Below are 19,586 nucleotides of genomic sequence, written 5' to 3'. Positions count from 1 at the left end.
TAATTCACTCATACGAAGAACCATCTACATATCTTCAAGCAAAAAATGATGTCAAATGGCTAGAAGTCATGAAAGCTTAATTAGATGCACTCGAAAAGGCTTCTATATGGAATATTCAAGATCTTCCTCCAGGCAAGAAGACTATAGGATGTTGTTGAGTTTATAAAATTAAAACCAAGAGTGATGGCACTCTTGAAAGATATAAAGCCCGATTAGTAGCCAAAGGGTATGCTCAAGAATATGACATTGATTATGAATAAACCTTTGCCCCTGTAGCTCATATGACAACAGTCAGAACCTTAATTGCCTTAGCCTCCCTCAAGAAATGATCCATCTTTCAAATGGATGTCAAAAATGCATTTCTAAATGGAAAGTTAGTTGAAGAAGTATACATAAAACCCCCTCCAGGTCTCAATATTCCTAAGGGTAAAGTCCGCTTAAAAAAAGCTCTTTATGGACTTAAACAAGCACCAAAAGCTTGGTATGATAGGTTTAGTGGTGTTATGATTGATATTGGGTTCAATTTTGTTTAACTGACACTGCTTTGTTTATTAAGAATTCTGATGCAGAAATCATTGTGCTTCTTTTCTATGTGGATGATATGATCATCACCGGAAGCGATAAACAGGGAGTTGAAACGATCAAAACACTTCTTAAATCTCACTTTGAAATGACTGATTTAGGCTTATTGAGATTTTTTTTAGGCATTGAAGTTGCCTATTCTCCTAGAGGATACTTATTGTCCCAAACTAAATTTGCTTTTGACATTGTTTTCAGGTCTGATATTACTGATGACAAGAAAGTAGACACTCCAGAAATTGTCAATGTTAAAATGAAGGTTGATGATGGAGAACTTCTTGCATATCCTACCCCTTAGAGACAACTTGTCGGGGCACTTTCCTACCTATCTATTACCAGACCAGACATAACACATGTTATTCACACAACAAGTCAGTTTCAGTACGCTCCCACCTCTATTCATATGAGAGCAGTCATGCGTATTATCAGATACATCCAGTCCTCTTTTTCACGGGGACTTTTCTTGTCTTCCTCCTCTTCTCTTGATTTAATTGCATATATTGATGCTGATTGAGGAGGTGATCCCAATGACAGACACCACTGGTTTTTGTGTCTTCTTAGGTGAATCATAATCTCGTGGAGGTATAAAAAGCAACAGAAGGTCTCTCTGTCATCCACCAAAGCTGAATACAGCGCCATGACAACCACGACCATGAAAGTAGTTTGGCTCTGACGTCTGCTTGTTGACATGGGAGCTGAAGCAACAAAAGCTTCACAAATGTGTTGTGACAACAAAAGTGCGATCTACATTGCAAGTAACAAAACATTCCACGAATGCACCAAACACATCAAAATGGATTGTCATTACGTCAGAGAGGAATATCTACATGGGACAATTGATCTGCCATATGTTACTTCAAAATATCAGTTAGCTGATTTCTTTACAAAGCCTCTCGCTGCTCCTCGTTTTCACTTCCTTTTAGACAAACTTTCGCTCATTGTACCGTAAGTTTGAGGGGGAGTGTTAAAATGTAAAACATATAAATATAATAATAATATAAATATTATTATTATATTTATATTTTTCTGTAATTTTATTTTATTTTTTTGTATTTATTTTGTATTTATTTTTTGTGTTTTTTAGTGTCTAGTTCTAATAGAACTAGACTAACCTTATCTAGTTAAGTTCCACTTGGAACTTAACTAGAAAGGTAACTGATGGAATGGTCTAACGGTTACATTTCTATCTGTTGGACCATTCCAACGGCTATAAGGAGAGCTCCTTAAGAGCTCTCCTCTTCTTTCCTTTTTCAAACTTGTATATATAGGGGTGCAGCGCCTCTTATAAAAGTATTCCAATGCTTCTTAAGCATTAGGTTCTCCAACTTTAATAAAGAATATATTTTATTCTTTTTTTGTTTCTTTTTATACACTTTTAAGGGTTATGCTTAAGTGTCCTTTTAAGACACTCTTTCTTACGGATCTTAGTTCGTGTTTTAAAGATCTTCATTTCATTTCACATTGAGCCTATTTCTTTTAACATTGTGAATATAACTGTAGGTGCTCCACACTCTTTCTGCAGAAGATGTGCTAATAGGTTGAGATAAAACCTTAATGGCTAATGCTCTCAACTCAGATGTATCACTACCATAAAAATGCCACCAATTAAGCATCGACGTTGTAGGATTCAATGCATCTATTTTTGCTACATTTCGGTTAAATCTTTCACTTTTTGATGCAAAAGCCACAAGTTGTGACCTATAAAGTGTATATAGCTCTTCATTTCCAACAGATATGACTTCAAGCGCGAGCATTGCACCGTCTAAGATATCATTATCCTTTTCTGTAAAAAAAAAGGTTTAATAACTATAACAAGAAAACGCAATTGAAATAATAAAATAATTAAATCATTAAACTTTAAACTTTATTAAATAGATACAATAAAATTTTTACCAGGAGAAACTCGTTTGTCCCCTCCTACTGCTAGGATCTTGAGATACTCTGACTCGTAATATTTTGGAGTAAGCATGTGGGCTAGACTATGGAGAGGTACATTCATTCTATCATATCTATCTGAGACAATCTTATAAATCTTTTCATATAAATCTGGTTGTCCTTTTAGATTGTCTTTGATTTTTTTCAACATATTGTCTATGCCTTGATACACTTCACCAATTATAGGGCCTTCTTGATCACAAAATTTAATCATCTTATATGTGGGTTTTGTAATCAATAATGCTAAACGTACAAAATCTCAATATTCTTCATCAAGAACAGTTGTTTATGTTGTAACAACTCTTTTTTTTTATAGTTTCATCCGTGCATGATTGCTTCTAATCGCTCTATCTATCTGAAATTACTGTGAGCCTCAAGCCCTCCCTCACATCAAGCAAACGTTTCAAAGTAGTATAATGTGAAGCAAACTTTGTTTTTGCAATCTTTATTAACTCTGATTTTTCATTGCTTTTAAAGATTGTTAATTCTTTTGAATGATTTGTGATATAATTCACAATTTTTTTACTCTGCAAATATGTTTCTCCCAACCAATGAAACTCATGTGCCAAATCCTTAAAGACCAAATTAAGTGTTTGCACAATAAAAGGTAACCAAAAAATATACTTATATGTTTGTTTTAATTCTTCACCTGCTAACTTGCAATTTGATGCATTGTCTGTAATCAGTTGCACTACATTAGAAGGCCCCACAAGTTTAAATCCCGTCTTAAAAAATTTGGCAATGTTTGCAGCTGACTGTTGCACATTAGAAAAATCGCTTGCATATAAGAACATCAAGCCAAAACAGTTTGATGCAAGTATATTTATCAAGTGTTTGTTCTTGATATTTGTCCAATCGTCTGAGATAATGAAAACTCAAAACTCCTCAAACTTTTCTCAAAATTCATTTAACTCCCTGTGAACACACTCTTTCTCACTGTCAAGCAACGTTGTTCGCGCTTTTTCATATGATGGGGGTTTATATCCGAGCACTTTACTAACTGCAGATATCATATCTTCCCAATATGATGATCTAAGCACGTTGAATGGTATGCCATTTGCACACAAACATTTGATAATTTTGTGATCTACATCATCTCTTTCTATCTTTTTAAAGGTATCACGAATATCAACTGTTTTTCGGCTTCCACTAGATGATGTAGTCATACTAATAGGCGTTCTCGGTTTATCAATTATTGATCTCCTCAACTCAAATGTACTTGATGAAACCTTCACTCGTCGAACTTGCCTCTTAATTTTCCTTGTCAATTCTGCATTTTTTGTAACTATAAGACAAAAGGCAATCCCAACACTTTGTCCCTTTGGAGATCCCATGAGATATGCAAAAACTCGAGTATATAACACATGATAAATATTTTTGCAGTGCCTGCACATAAAAACCAGGGTTCCACCTTGCTTTCCTTGTACACTCTTCTTTTATTTCAATACATGACACCATAGCACTGTTATTTTATGCATGCTAGGTGGTTCATCATCTTGGTCATCTTCAGAATAATAGTCATCCAAGTCATATTCTTCTTCATCAAAACAATTTTCGTTTCTATTCTCAAACTGATATGGACAATTAGAAGACCTCTTGCCCTTTCTTGCATTGTCATTCCCAATACCAGTAGACGATTCATGCTCCAAGTTGTATAAAGAATCATCATCGTCATCATAATTATCGTGATCATAGCTTGTGATGGTCATTAATGAAGCAAAAAACAGGCAAATATACCTGCATCATAAAAATATAGAAATCATTTAAGAACACAAATCATTGCTTATATACAAAAATGTATGCACATTAATATATAGTATATAGTAGCATAAAACATGTGCACAAATTTACAAAAAAATGATTTTTTTATCTAAGAGAGAGAGGATTGGACATGTAAAAGGCTGATGAAAGTTGAAACTATGTTATTAGTCAAAGGTATAATCTATAAAGCTAAGCTAAATTATCAAACAAGAAACAGATCCATTAGGATGTTATAGATTACAAAAATCACACGTTAATTTCTGAACAAAAAACATATTAATAGACACAACATTGATCGTGAAAGTATATAGCATGCATTAGTATGTTTTGCATTCTCAGGACAAGAGTCAAGACATATTTCTCAACAAAATAATAAATAAAGACAAATAAAGCAATTAGACAGAAAACATAATCTTCTTTTCAATAAAGAGGTTATGTGACCAGCTTGTTCGTAGCATTGGACGAGACTTTCGTGCAGCTGCTATTCATGGAGACAAGTCTTAAGGTGAGAGAGATTGGGTGCTGAATGAATTCCGTGCTGGCAGATCTCCAGTATTAATTGCCACAGATGTTGCTGCTAGAGGATTATGTTCATCGGATTGACCGAACAGGAAGGGCTGGTGCTACTGGTGTGTCCTATACCTTCTTTTCTACCTTCTTTTCTGACCAATATTAACATCTAGCATGTAATAAACCCAAATATTAAAACAGAAAATATTTTGAACTTCAAAGTACCACTGGGTTTTGAACCAGCAACTTTCCACCACAAAGAGACGTGTACTGACAGCTCATACCAACCACGCGGAGCCACTGTTGGTACTTTTTTTGAGAGGCAAGATGGGGTTAGTTAGGACTCAAATCCCTACCAGTCATACAACTATACCATTAGATTTTGAACCTGCAACGTCCCAACACACACCACCTGCACTAGCTGCTCCTACCAGACTATTGGAGCCCCATTAAAGGGGTACGAAAGGGAGAACAAAGATGGAGAGAGAGAGGTCGTGAGAGATACAGAGAGAAGAGATGGAGAGAGGAGAGTACATACCTGAATGGATTCATCGCCGGTCGGTGGAGGTCGCCGAACGTCGGTGAAGGTCGCCGGATTCTGGGTTCTGCCGATCGGTTGCTAGAGAGAGGAGAGAAGGGAGGAGACTCGGATTGAGCTGCGTGAAAAAACCCTAAAGCCCTTTCGGGTTTTGTTTTCATGGGTTTTTCAAAATCTCTATTTTGCCCTTTTAAAAAAACTCGTTCTTTTAATTTTTTTTGGAAAAAAAGTTTTAAAAAAGGATAAAGCTATAAAATCACCCCTTCGTACCCCTTTAATGGGGTGCGTGTACCCCTTTACGCACCCCATTGAAGGGGTACATGCACCCCATTAAAGGGGTACACGCACCCCATTAAAGGGGTGAGTGTATCACATTAAAGGGGTATGCGCTTCCCCATGCATTTTGAAAGCACCACGTTTCGCACTTCCAAAACGCGTATCGGGGAAGCACGCTTCCCCTACTATATTGGTGCTTTCGGTAACCTTGGTTTTTGCCCTTACTGGGGGGTTCAGGGCCTTCCCCCCCTCCGACGCGGGTCCCGCTGCGAGTTCAACGGGCGGGGGGTCCAGGGGGGGGGCTCAGGCCCTCCTCTGAAATCAGAGGGAGCAGGGTCGGGGTCTCGGCCCCTCTCCTGCCGAAAACAGGAAGGGGCTCGCCCCCTCCCCTAAAATCAGAGGGAGCAGGGTGGGGGGCTCAGCCCCTCCCCCACCGAAAACAGGGAGGGGCTCGACCCCTCCCTTGAAATCAGAGAGAGCAGGGTGGGGGGCTCGGCCCCTTCATTGAAATAAGAGAGAGCAGGGAGGGGGGCTCGACCCCTCCCCTGCCGACCCAACAAGAGAGCGAGAGGGAGGGGGGGCTCAACCCCTCCCCTGTCAACCCAACAAGAGAGCGAGAGGGAGCAGCGGGGGGCTCGACTCCTCCTCTGCCGACCCAACAAGAGAGCAAGAGGGAGTAGGGGGGGTGGGGGCTCGGCCCCTCCCCTGCCGACCCAACAAGAGAGCGAGAGGGTATCTGCGATGAGGGAGAGGAGGAGGTGGCGTCGGCCCCCCCTGCGAGACGTCGAGAGGAGAGGAGGCGATCGAGAGAGCGGAGCTGCGCGGGAGAGGAGAGGATTTTTTGCAGCCTCTTTTGATCGGGCAATAAAATGTTTTTTTTTACATTAAAAAAATGAACGAAAATGACCGTGGGTGCGTTGACCGCACCCAGGGTCGTGTTGATCGCACCGGGTGCCTCACTCGCACGTGCACCCGACTTGCGTCACATCGACGCGGGTGCAACACCTGCTTTGCCGAGTCCATGTGACTTAGCTTAATAGTAACTGTAGTATCACTGTATTAACCAAGGTTGTGCGTATCGTTACCCGTGTCGGTCAGGTCTAAAATAAGATACGTATTGTTTTGTATCGAAAAGAATCATAATTTTTTTTAAATAAAAAAGAATCATGAAAAAATAGTAAAAATTCTAAAAATATTATAACACATGAAACAATGATGAATTGTACAAAATACAACTATAAAATCACATATGAAGCATTTATGTATCTATAAGGTGCATAAGACATCATAACCAAGTTTTTTAAAAATAATATGTGAAACAATAACCACGTTTTTTAAAAATATACCATCAATCATATCATCATCATTTTCTTCTTCTTCTCTTCCTTCGACATTCACATCATCTCCAATGTACGTGGGCTCTTTATCATCTATGTCCTGAGTTCCTTCCACGTTTATCCATTGAATGTCTTCTTCATTCAGATTGTTTTTTTCTTCTTGAACCCATGCATCCAATCAATCAAAATTTTCCAACTTAATATGATCAAATTGCTCTTTGTGCCTCCATGATGATAACTTTTCTATTTGCCTAAAAAAATGATATGAAAAAAATAAAATTAGTTGGGTTTTGTATGATATAAAAAACATTAAATAAACACATAAAACTGATAAATAAACTTTATAAATTGATATACTTTTGTCTCAGACTCAGCCGTAAGTTGTAGCGAACATAGATGAGGTCATTGAGCATTTTGTGCTCCAATCTATTTCTTTGTTTTATATGTATTTGCTTAAAGATGCTCCAATTTCTGTCACATCCACTTTCACTGCACATTTTGCTAAGAATGTGAATGACAAAAGCTCTCAAGTTTGGAACATCGCTTCCAAACCTGGTCCAATGTCTAAAAAAAAAACAAGAAAATGAGAAATCAATAAGACAATAACAAATATAATCATACAAAATATCATAACTAAATAGCAATATGAAATTAAAATTAAAATAAACAATAAATTACCTTAACGCATTGTGACACGGTTTTGCACAGCTGCAGGTCTCTCTATATTATACAATATATTATTATAACTCCATTTCCTTATGAATTTGATCTTGAATACCATAATCAAGGTTCAATCTTTCAATGCAATCCAAGAGTCCTTTATTGATTTTCCGTTCCATTTTAAATGTAGGGGAATATCTAAATACATGATTTAAATAATATGTTGCAACATGAAGATGTTGATGAAGTTGCCCATTCCACCTATGATCAATGATGTTCTCCATATCATATAATGCATTATCATGAATCCCCATTTTCTTATGAATTTGATCTTGAATGCCATAATTAGGGTTCAACCTTTTAATGCAATCCAAGAGTCCTTTGTTGACTTCCCTGTCCATTTTAAATGCAGGGGAGTATCTAAATGCATTATTAAATATTATGCTACAACATGAAGAGGTTGATAAAGTTGCTCAATCTAGTTATGTTCACTGATGTTCCATGTAGGGATGTACAATTTTTTTCTCCCATTTAAATTATCTCTAATAACCTCTTTTGCCTTATACATGGCCTCATAAAGATAACTCATAGCTGGTCTGTCTTCACTGTCAACCAATTGAAGCACCTTCACAAAAGGTACAGTGATTCTCAACAACTTCACACATGAATCCCATAATTCACTTCTGAATACAATATCTGACTTTCTTTTTTGTGTATGGGGATATGCATTTCACTCATTTAATGAAAACATTTTTTTCAATGCATTTCTATTCTTTGCAATGTCAAAAAATTCGTAGCAATTTTAATAACTGCACTACGAATTAACTTAGCATCACTAGTGTACTTTCTCATCAAGTTCAAAATTCATGCATGACTGTAAATAAATTTAGTAACTTCTTGGTACCATTCAACTGGATGTTTTTATCTAATCCATGTTGTCGATATCCTCAAGCATGAGGTCTATGTTGGGTCCAAAAGAATGACCCATAATTTTCTACCAATTATTTATTTGTTACATTATCAATAATAAATTGAACAATATTTTGAGGTTGAACCTCTTCTATAACCTGATAAAATACTTTAAACAATATATCTGCTATCTTGGGTTTATCAGGCAGATCAATTGACTTCAAAAACGCAGTTTCTTTAGGACAACAGACAAAGAAATTTATCAAGGTCCTTGACTTTCTGTCTGTCCACTCATCTGCAATGATGCTACACCCAGTTTGTCTCTATGACTACTTCATCTTATCACAGTATGCCTTCGTTTTATTCACATTAACATCTAAATTTTTTTTCTCTGAGTATGATATGAAAGCATTTTATATCCAGGCTCGATACTGGTTATGACATCTGTCATGGCCTCAAAATGAAAAGAATTTGTCGCATTGAAAGGAATGCAGGCATCATAGGACCATCTCACAATCACGACATTCACATGCTTCAATAAATATTGAGGAGTTATAGCAGTATTAATGTTGGGTTGCGCCCTAGGGGCAATCCTATGAGGAAAAAAACTCTTAATAGAACCTCTAGTTCTACTTCCTCTCGAAAAACTTTCTTATACTCTTTCTCCTCTTCTTTTTGTTCCCGTGACACTACTACTAGTACGAGTCGCACATTTCTCCTTTGTTGCAGAACTTTTCACTTCTGATGCTACACTGGGGTGTTGTAGAATCAAAAGTAGAGAGCTCATCTTCGTCCTTTCAGGTCTGCACATTCCCAATTTCTGGCTCATTCATCTGTTTTTCTTGTTTTTTTCTCTGTCTAGTAAGTAATTGTTAGCATTGCCATTTCACGATATCTGACAAATTCCTTGATGTTCAGGATGCAACATTTAGATGTATCCCGGCTAAATGATGCTTCAACCGAGAGATATCGCCCGAAATAACATTATGATAATAGTTGTACTTGATTTTTAATCGATTTTCACTAATTATTCGAGTGGCCATGCCAGATCATTTGCTCCCATCTTTTCTAAAAAAAGCTCAATAAGAAGTAAAGAATAGGATTTTTTTTTACCTTAACCCACTTCCTTGAATAAAAAATGGTGGAAATGCACTCTTAAATAAACCACAAAAGCCTTCTCTTGCACATGGATCGACCTTCAAATCGCTCTCATGGGTCTTAGGGTGCGTGAATACCTCTCTAATGGCTTCTACACAAATGAGAGAGTCGTCCTTCAAGAAGTCTTTAAAACCCAAAACTAAAAAAATTACGATTTCACCCTTTTTAAAGTTCATCAAGTATGTATCGTACGATACAGCCCGTATAGCACGATACAGACGCGATACGAGTGTGTATCATATCAATTTTCTGTATAGTAATGATACATATCATACGATACGGTACGATACATACAACCTTGATATTAACAAATAGTTTTTTTTAGATATGTGTATTGCTGCTTAAGGTCTTGTTTTGATTTTATACTATTAATATATAAGGTCTTTATTTTTTGTCTAAAAAAATGTTATATTAACATATACTTTATGTTCAAAACAAAAATGTAGTTAATAAATTTTAGATGAAATAGTAGTAACATATATTATATTAACTTTGACCTTTTAATATATGCAGGCTAATAAATGCTTCTTAATCACTTTTCACTTTCCATTTTACATGTGCTTATAGACCCCTGCGTACCACATTGCTTCTTGAATCCACTTCCTTCTTTGGTTACCTTGGTTGCAACAACTTGAAAGCATGTGCCAAGGAAGGACTAGGTTAGAGTGTTTATTGTGCTTAAAAAAGGAATCAAATTCTAGGCATAGATATTGAAAGTGTAATATTTTAAGGACCTGTGGTACTCGAGGACTGCATAAAACATAAATAAACTTACATATTAAAGTTGCCACTCATAATTTACTTAAAATCAGAAAATGCATCTCAAAATAGGTGAACAATGGATTGAATTTAGGGAGAATTAAGGGATGAAACACTTGGGAGGAAAATTTAGGAAGTTCAATGAAGTTTAAACTTATGTTTTTTCATGTGACAATTAACTTTTGTTGTCCAGAGGCCACTGCCTAAAAACCCTTTGGTTACATGAGATTAGTGAGGTCGTTTAGGAACGTGTTCCCCGTGGCAAGGCGCCAGGATTTTTTTTCTTTCTGTGGCCCCTGTAGCCTATTTGGAACCATAATTATTCTGATAATTCCTTTTAGTTCTGTGGCTTATGTACTTAATTTCTGGTGAGGCAGGTGTCTTTGGATTGTGTGGACATTATGGTCTTATCATTTTGTTACCAACTTTATGGAGATGAATTATCTTAACAATGACTGATCTGGATAATATCAGCAATATGGCTTCTGATGCGAATTTAGAACTCGTGTTTCTTGGTAAATTTTGGCAAATGCTAAAAGAAATGGCCAAATGGGAAAATCATGAAAATCTCAAGTTCAAAAGGTTAGAAAACTGACTTTCTCATGAAAATGTTATGACAATATGTAAAAGTTGTCTAATGTCTTGTGCTATATAGTCAAAAGCCCCAACTAGGCACTGATTAGTCGGCCTAGTCGGTCTAGGATAAGTAAAATGCATAGGCTTTGCAATTCCTAGGTGGGTACCTTAAAAGGTATCAATTTTATATTATATATGTATGTGTTATTGTGCTTCTGTGAAAGGTTGAAAGCATATTTTGTTGATTATACTGAATATGTTATGAATAATTGAAAAAAGTATATATATATATATTGTGTGTACATTTATATATATGTATATTCTGGTTATGTATGTTAATATATTTTGTGAAAGCATGTGTAATTTTGTACTTGTGTAATTAAATCATCTTATTACTAAAAGAATTAAACATATTTTTATGTATATTTTTTGGGGTACCGACTAGTTCCTCCTAGTCCGTCTTTTTAGGGGTGTACTGACTAGGCACCGCCTAGCGCTTTTGACTACATAGGTCTTGTGTTCTTTTGAATGAATTACCTTTACTGAATGCATTTGATATTGTTGTGTAAATGTCATGCGAAGTAAAAAATATGTTCTATAGTGGAGACATTTCTTCTCTACTGGAGTGCTTGCTATCAGTGGGTCAAAGTTGTGCAGCCAGTCCTTGATCTTTTTATATTTGCTTTTGCAGGTCATTTGTATCAGACGGGTGTATGTCACTCTGCTTTATTACTTTACACAGCTAATGTTGATTTATTATAATGCAGGTGATGTAGGTTCATTAGGATGGTGGGATTTATTTATTAATTTTGGGTAAATTATTTCTTGTTCATTGTATTCTCTTCCTATTTTTCTTTCTTCCATCTTGATTAACACACCATGGCTTATCAGCTGCCTCTAATATCTTTCTCTGGTCAGAATTGCGGAGTGCTTTTCATTTTTGGTTTGCACAAAGTGGTCCAATCCAGCTATTCACCGACAACCTCATCGTAGAGGACCAAGTTCGTCTTCTCAGACCATCAGATATCTTGATTGGAACAGTGGCCTTGTGGTGTCATCTGAAGATGATGAAGGCCAAATTCATATGTGCGCCCCACAGGATATTGGAGGCCATATTATGAAGATTCCAGTGATTGCATTCCAGGTTTTGCTTTGCATGCGCTTGGAGGTATTCCCTGGTTGTCCTTTTAGACGTGGCAAACAACTAGTCTATCATAGGCTTACTCTTCAAACTCAATTCACAGCCTGATCAGTTGCTTTTAATGTCAGGGTACGCCACGAAGTGCTCGACACATCCCACTGGCAGCACTTTTCTTGCCACTTTTCCTTCTGCAGGGTGCTGGGGTTTTGGTTGCTGTATCAAGGTTGGAGAAAATTGTTCGTTTACTTAACAGTGGAACTGGAACTGGAACTAATACAGGAATATATTTCTCTATCTGTTTGAGAGCTCGTGATTGTTTTGGGTTCCTACATCATGGTTCAAGGTAAATAAATTTTCTATTTCTGTCTTGTGGCTCACTACTCTCTGAATGTCCTTAGATGTTTTTTACTAGACATTTGTTTTACTCTTTCAGGCTTCTGGGTTGGTGGTCAATTGATGAAAGCAGTAGAGAAGAGCAGGCTCGACTTTTTCATTCAGCAAATGCTGGGTAAGGACCCCCTGTTCTTGTTATTCTGTTTGTAGTTCGTGTGACATGTAATGATGATACATATGCCTCCTTTTCTCAGGGCCACCTTGATATTGAAATGGAAATGCATGTCTGTTGGTTTTTTCAGGCTATAAGATTGTACTCTTCAATTCTATCTTTATGCATGAATTTACATTGAAGATTCAACTTGATTTACATTCTTGTTAACAATGTCTAAGCCTTTGTGCAGGGATTTAACTAGAACTTGAACACTAGAAACTTGAACAATAAAAACTTGATTTAACATTCATGTATCTCTGTAATGTTTATCTTATATGTGTCAGTTCCTCCAACTGAATCTCAGTAAAGAACTGTCATATAATATGGAAACTAAGATAGCTTTCTGTATTTTAAGTATCAAGAAGCGGCAGTAACCTTTTAAAAGGATACAGATGGTGACATTTTTCTTTCTGGATGTAATTTAATATTTACCATTGGTGTTGGGGAACGGTAAAAGTAGCATGGACATTTATATTGCTGAGTATTAAGACTTAGAATTTGCAGCTTCTCTTGTTCATCTGCTATGTTGACTCTTATTAAGTTTTTTGCAGGCATCATCTGTAAAGAGTCTTACACACAATCAAGTCTACAAACAACTTGACAAAACATACATTCACCCAATATGGTAAACCAAAATAGCATACAAAATGCTCCACAGCACAAACATAAGAATAGTGCATAAATGCACTTGAATCTGAATATGTAAGAGGTAAAACCCTCTACCTTTATATTTCAATTACAATGGGCAGCATGCCCTTATTTATAGAGAGATTAGCTGTTGGGATAGCTGTTGGGCTACTCCCAACAGCTCTAATTAGAGCCGTTGGGAGTAGCCCAACAGCTCTATTCAAACAGTCAACATTTTGACTGTTTGACAGAACCTGACAAAAAGGCTGTTGGCTGTTTTGACAGCCCAACAGCTCTAGTCAATTATGACTGTTTGACAAAAAGACAAAAAAAATAAGAAAGAAATAAAATTACAAAAATAAATAAATAAAAATATTACAAGAATATAGTATATACTTTAAATATATAGTTATATACATATATATATACTCTTGTATTACGAAAAGTATGTATATATAAATATATATATATATATATATATTCAAGTATATACATATATATGTTATTTTCTAACAGTCTCCCTCAAACTTACGGTGAAATCACCGAAAGTTTGTCAAGTAAAAAGTTGAATCTTGGTGAGCACAGTACCTTGGTGAAGAAGTCAGCAAGTTGATATTCTGATGTCACATAGGGAAGATTAATAGTCTTCTTCAAATATTCTTCACGAACAAAATGGCAATCCATCTCTATATGCTTAGTTCTTTCATGAAACGTATGATTTCGAGCAATGTATATCGAACTCTTATTGTCACAACACAATCTTGTAGGATTCTGAAGGTGAATCACCATATCTGAAATCAGTTGTTTGAGCCACATGACTTCCATAGTAGTAGTTGTCATTGTTCTATATTCAACTTCTGTAGATGATAATGACACCTTTTGTTTTTTTTTGCACCTCCATGAAATCAAAGATTCACCTAGAAATATACAAAAACCAGTTGTTGAGCGTCTGTTATTTGGATCTCTTCCCAAATCAGCATCAGAATATGCAATAAGATCTAAGGAGGAAGAAGATGACAGAAAGACTCCCTTATTTATAGTGCCTCTGATGTATTTAATAATTCTCATGACTGCACTCATATGAGCTGATGTTGGAGCATGTTGAAATTGGCTGGCTATATGTACAGCATGAGCTATGTCTGGTCTTGTAATACTTAAATACATAAGAGATCTCACTAGCTGTCTGAAGGGAGTTGGATTGTCCAAAGGAACTCCATCATCGGCTCGCATTTTCATTCCGACAATCTTTGAAGTATCAACAACTTTAGCATTTGAAATTCCTGACCTGTCAATAATATCTGAAGCAAACTTTGTTTGTGACAATATGTATCCTCGATTAGAGTATGAAACTTCTATACCAAGAAAGTATGTTAGAAACCCAAGATCTGTCATTTTAAAAAACTTTTCAAAAACTGTTTTACTTTCTTAGTTCCCTCCTTGTCACTACCTGTAATTAACATATCATCAACATATAAAAGTAAAATTATAATACCAACAGAAGAGTTCTTAATAAACAAAGTTGTATCAGTATAGCATGGTTTAAAACCATACCTTGTAATAACATTGTTAAAAGTATCAAACCAAGCTTTAGGTGCTTGTTTGAGGCCATATAATGCATTTTTTAATTTAAGCACTTTACTTGAATGAATTATTAATCCAGGTGGAATATCCAAATATACTTCCTCATTGAGATTCCCATTTAAAAATGCATTTTTAACATCCATTTGAAATATATTCCAATTTTTAATAGCTGAAATAGCTACAAGCATCCGAACAATGGTCATCCTGGCAACAGGAGCCAAAGTTTCTTCGTAATCTACTCCGTATTCTTGAGAATATCTTTTGGCAACTAGCCTGGCTTTATGCCTTTTCAAGGATCCATCACTTTTGGTTTTTACTTTAAAAACCCATCTACAACCTATTGTCTTCTTTCCTATAGGTAAATCCAGAATTTCCCAAGTATTAGCATCTTTAAGAGCTTCTAATTCTATGTGCATAGCTTTTATCCATTCAGGTAAATTTTTTGCTTCATTGTAACATGAGGGTTCAAAATATGAGTGGATAGCTATAAGACATGCTCTATGTTTAGGAGAGAATGAATCATAAGGCACAAATTTATTTGGGATTCTTGAGGTTCGTTCTGATCTACGAATAGTGATTTGTTCTGAAGGAATTTCTGATGCTTCATGATTACTTTGATTTACACCTTCATTGGATGCATTTCGATTTCTTCTAGTGTATACTATTGGTTCAATTGTTGTTCTATTTTCAATAAGAGGTTCTACATAAATATTTTCATCATTAGACAATAGTTTGAACAAGAAAGAATAATCAGAGTTTATGTCTTCCGACATGTTTTCTTCAAATCCACTTTCATTTTCAACAAAATTAACATTCCTTGAAACGAGAAGATTATCATTTTTGGTATCATAACATTTAAATCTTTTTTGTGTTTCTGAATAACCAATGAACGCACAAGAAATAGCTGTAGAAGATAGTTTATCTCCTTTATCATTCAAAACATAACATTTGCAACAAAAAATTCTCAGTCTTTGATAGTCAGGTTGATACTTGAATAATTTTTTAAAAGGAATTTCATTAGATAAAGTTTTGGAAGGCATCCTATTTATAAGATATACTAAGGTTAATGCAGTTTCAGCCCAAAGATTTTTTCGAACATTTTTAGCAATAAGAAGAGTCCTTGTAGTTTCCATAATATGTCTGTGTTTCCTTTCTGAAATTCCATTTTGTTGCGGGGTTCTAGGACATGATCTTTGATGTAAAATTCCTTCGTTTTCTAAAAATTGTTTAAACTCATTTGACAAGTATTCTCCTCCAGAGTCATTTCTGAGAATTTTGAGTTTACTTTTAAATTGATTTTTAATCATGTTATGGAATGTTTTGAAGGTTGCAAATACATCTGATTTATACTTAAGAAAGTAAATCTAACAATATCTAGTGAAGTCATCAATAAAGACAACATAGTAGGAGAATCCTTCTTTAGAGGCTACAGGAGCAGGACCCCATACATCCGAATGAACTAATTCAAAAGGCATTGAGGAGTAAAAAGTTCTTTGACCATAAGGCAAGACTGTCATTTTACCAAGTAAACATTCTTTGCATTCAAAATTATCTTTACAAAGATTCTTGGTAATAGGTACAAAATTTAATTTTCTTATATTTGGATGCAAGTCTATGATGCCAAGTCCGTATGTCTTTTGTTTGGGCAATGTTGCAAAATGATTCCTTTAGAATACAAAGAAAATCCATATAATAGAGATATCCTTGCCTAGAACCTTCCCCAATCAATTTCTTGGACTGGCGATCCTGCACCCAACATTTACTTGACGAGAAAATGACATCACATCCATGATCCGAGATTTGAGAAACAGAAAGTAGATTAAGATGAAGTTTTGGTATAAGCTTTATTTTCGGAATATAAAAGTTATGTTTTGACAAATCATTTTTAAAAATTCCAACACCCTCTATTTCCAAGGCAGTACCATCGTCAATGGAAACAAATGATGCATTTGAATTAGGTTGACATTCGGATAGTATAGATCTATGTGGGGTCATATGAAAAGAAGCTCCTGAATCAAGAAGCCAAGAGCACATACCAGGAGTAGAAGAGGTTGCAATGGCCGCTCCTGAGGTAGATCCTTTAAGCAGTGGTTGCAATGCCTCCGTCAGTTGAGATAATGATTTGGTGAGGTCTTTGAGATTCAAAGTATCTTTATCTTGTTTTGATGGTGCAGTGGCAACACGCTTTTCTTGAGGTCTATATTTGTATCTTGGACATTGAGGCCTAATATGACCGGTTCATTACAATTATGGCAAATGATTTTTTATTCTCCTCGATTCTTATTAAAATTTTGACATTTTTCATTTCCCATTCATCTAATTATTTGTAGTATTCTTCCATGGCTTTGTTTTTTTCTTCAAGACTAGTCTCAACGTCATTTTCACCTAATGTAATTTTGGGAGTGGGTTCTAGAATAGTACCCAGTGTTATTAAAAACGTGCCTCAAGGCGCAAAAAGCGCGCCTCGCCTCAAGGCGAGGGCCTTTGTGCCTTGAGGCGCAGGTATAAAGCGCAACACTCATGAGGCGTGCGCCTCATAGGCCTTGAGGCGACGCGCGCCTCGGATTGAGGCGTACACGCCTCTTTTTGCTGTAGTTCATGCACAGAAAATGCATTCAACTATTCTAATTTATTCTTTTTGTTTTCAGTTAATGTGGAAAACCATAAGCCCCTTAGTAAAGGTGCTGCATCGCGCAAATTTATACCCTCCCGCAACCACGCACCCCAATTTTTTTAAAGTGCCGCAACCACGCACCCACACCTATGTGACATAGATGATCAACATGGGAACCTGTGGAATTTCTGTTTAGGTTTGTCGACATGGGCTAGGTGACATGTTGACAGGCCTAAAAGAATGAGATAGCTGGATTGTAAAGTAGCACTGTCACAACAAAGAGTCTCATGTTTAAGACCTGAGAGGTTAACCCCAGCCTGCATATCATAAAAAAAAGGAAAATTAAAAAGAAAGGGCTGGCTAACATTTTGCCTTCCTTCAATGGCTTTTGGATTATCAGCTTTTTACAGTGTTAAGGACCTTGTTCATTTTAGAGCCTCTGCTACTTAGGGCATAGTCACCAATCAGTCATAATGATGATTGTGGAGTGCCACAGTTCTGCTTCTGATGAGCCTTTTGACATGATTGTCTGCAGTCACCTTGGTTGAGGTGCTATTGTTGATCTTGTAGCATGTTTATGCTAAACTTTAACATTTAAGTTAAGGGGATACATAACCTACTGACTAAGATATAATTTTTGAGCTAGTCATGATATCACTATCAATGTTCAGTGAGTCGATTAGATGAGATAACTCAAGCACACCTATTTTCCATGAGAAAAGCTTAGCAATTGTGGATAGAGAGAAAAAATGGAAAAGTCAGGAAACAGAATAGAAGTAGGCTGTCTTTCATGCCAAACTATGGAAAATAGAAAAAAGATAATAGATAGAAATAATATGAAATTGAGAAAAAGATGTTAAATCAGAAATCTAGGAAGGGGAAATATCACAATGTTTCATGATAATATCATTGCATGCTTCAAATTTTCATTATTTTGAAAAAATGATGACAAAATACTTTAATAATGTTTCATGAAAATACTGCTAAAACATTGTGATAGTTTGAAAATATTGGAGATATGTGTGTTGTATTTTCAAGCTTATGAAGAAAAATCCTAAGGCTTAAAGTTTTATTTTTGATGAACTCACTATTCTTGTTTGGGCTTAAATATTGGAGATATGTGTGTTGTATTTTCAAGCTTATGAAGAAAAATCCTAAGGCTTAAAGTTTTATTTTTGATGAACTCACTCACTATTATTTTTTATGAACTCACTATTTTTTGAGATTTTTTATTTCCTGTTGGTTGTTGCTTCATCAATAAAGATTTTTTTATTTTTTTATAATTTTAGATATTTTTTTATAGTTTTTTAAAGTTTAAAAAAAAAACTTTGAGGCTTACGCTTTACGCCTCGCCTCAGATTTTGGTGGAGCGCCTCGCTACGCCTCAACGCTTTTCACAACACTGATAGTACCTCTTACAAATCCCCACAAACCTTGACCCTTTGAATGTCTCCAAGTGTCCCGCCCAAATGTTATAGTTGCTTCCTTCAAGTTTGAATGGCGGGATGAAGTTGGAGTTGTTTGTATTGTGCGGAAAAAATTCACCCATAATGAATCCAAAGAAAAAAAAACCCACCAATCACGAAAGAGAGAAGGCATGCTTTACGAGGCAGCTCACCAATGCACGGTTGATCATACACCAAGCTCTGATACCATGTAAAGAGTCTTACACACAATCAAGTCTACAAACAACTTGACAAAACATACATTCACCCAATATGGTAAACCAAAATAGCATACAAAATGCTCCACAGCACAAACATAAGAATAGTGCATAAATGCACTTGAATCTGAATATGTAAGAGGTAAAACAACAACAACAACAACAACTACGCCTTCATCCCAAAACAATTGGGGTCAGCGATATGAACCAAAAAAGAAATTCATTTTGGGTCTTCCACATGAATCCTTTTCCTCCAATCATTTCTATCCAACGCCATGTCCTCGGTGAGGTTCAAAGCATTCATATCCTTTCCTATCATTTCCATCCAAGTCTTCCTAGGCCTACCCCGACCTCTTTTAACTAATATATTTTGCCATTTCTCCAACCTTCTAACTGGAGCATCATTAGGCCTTCG

General features: G+C 36.0%; 1 protein-coding gene across 1 annotated transcript in view; it reads left to right on the top strand.

The window, feature by feature from the left end:
* The window catches only part of LOC149816086 (uncharacterized), a 55,355-nt gene that overhangs the window by 21,958 nt on the left and 13,811 nt on the right, over nucleotides 1-19,586 (top strand). The window contains exons 7-10 of the mRNA XM_089987609.1: nucleotides 11,766-11,811; nucleotides 11,917-12,166; nucleotides 12,268-12,482; nucleotides 12,573-12,647. Coding sequence (XP_089843735.1) covers nucleotides 11,766-11,811; nucleotides 11,917-12,166; nucleotides 12,268-12,482; nucleotides 12,573-12,647 — 586 coding nt within the window. The remainder of the gene's footprint in view (nucleotides 1-11,765; nucleotides 11,812-11,916; nucleotides 12,167-12,267; nucleotides 12,483-12,572; nucleotides 12,648-19,586) is intronic.

The sequence above is a fragment of the Nuphar pumila genome, chromosome 14 (assembly GCF_984573655.1).
Source record: "Nuphar pumila chromosome 14, dmNupPumi1.hap1.1, whole genome shotgun sequence".
NCBI lineage: Eukaryota > Viridiplantae > Streptophyta > Magnoliopsida > Nymphaeales > Nymphaeaceae > Nuphar > Nuphar pumila.
The sequence above is the reverse complement of the archived record's forward strand: the minus strand, read 5'-3'. Positions and strand labels throughout refer to the sequence as shown.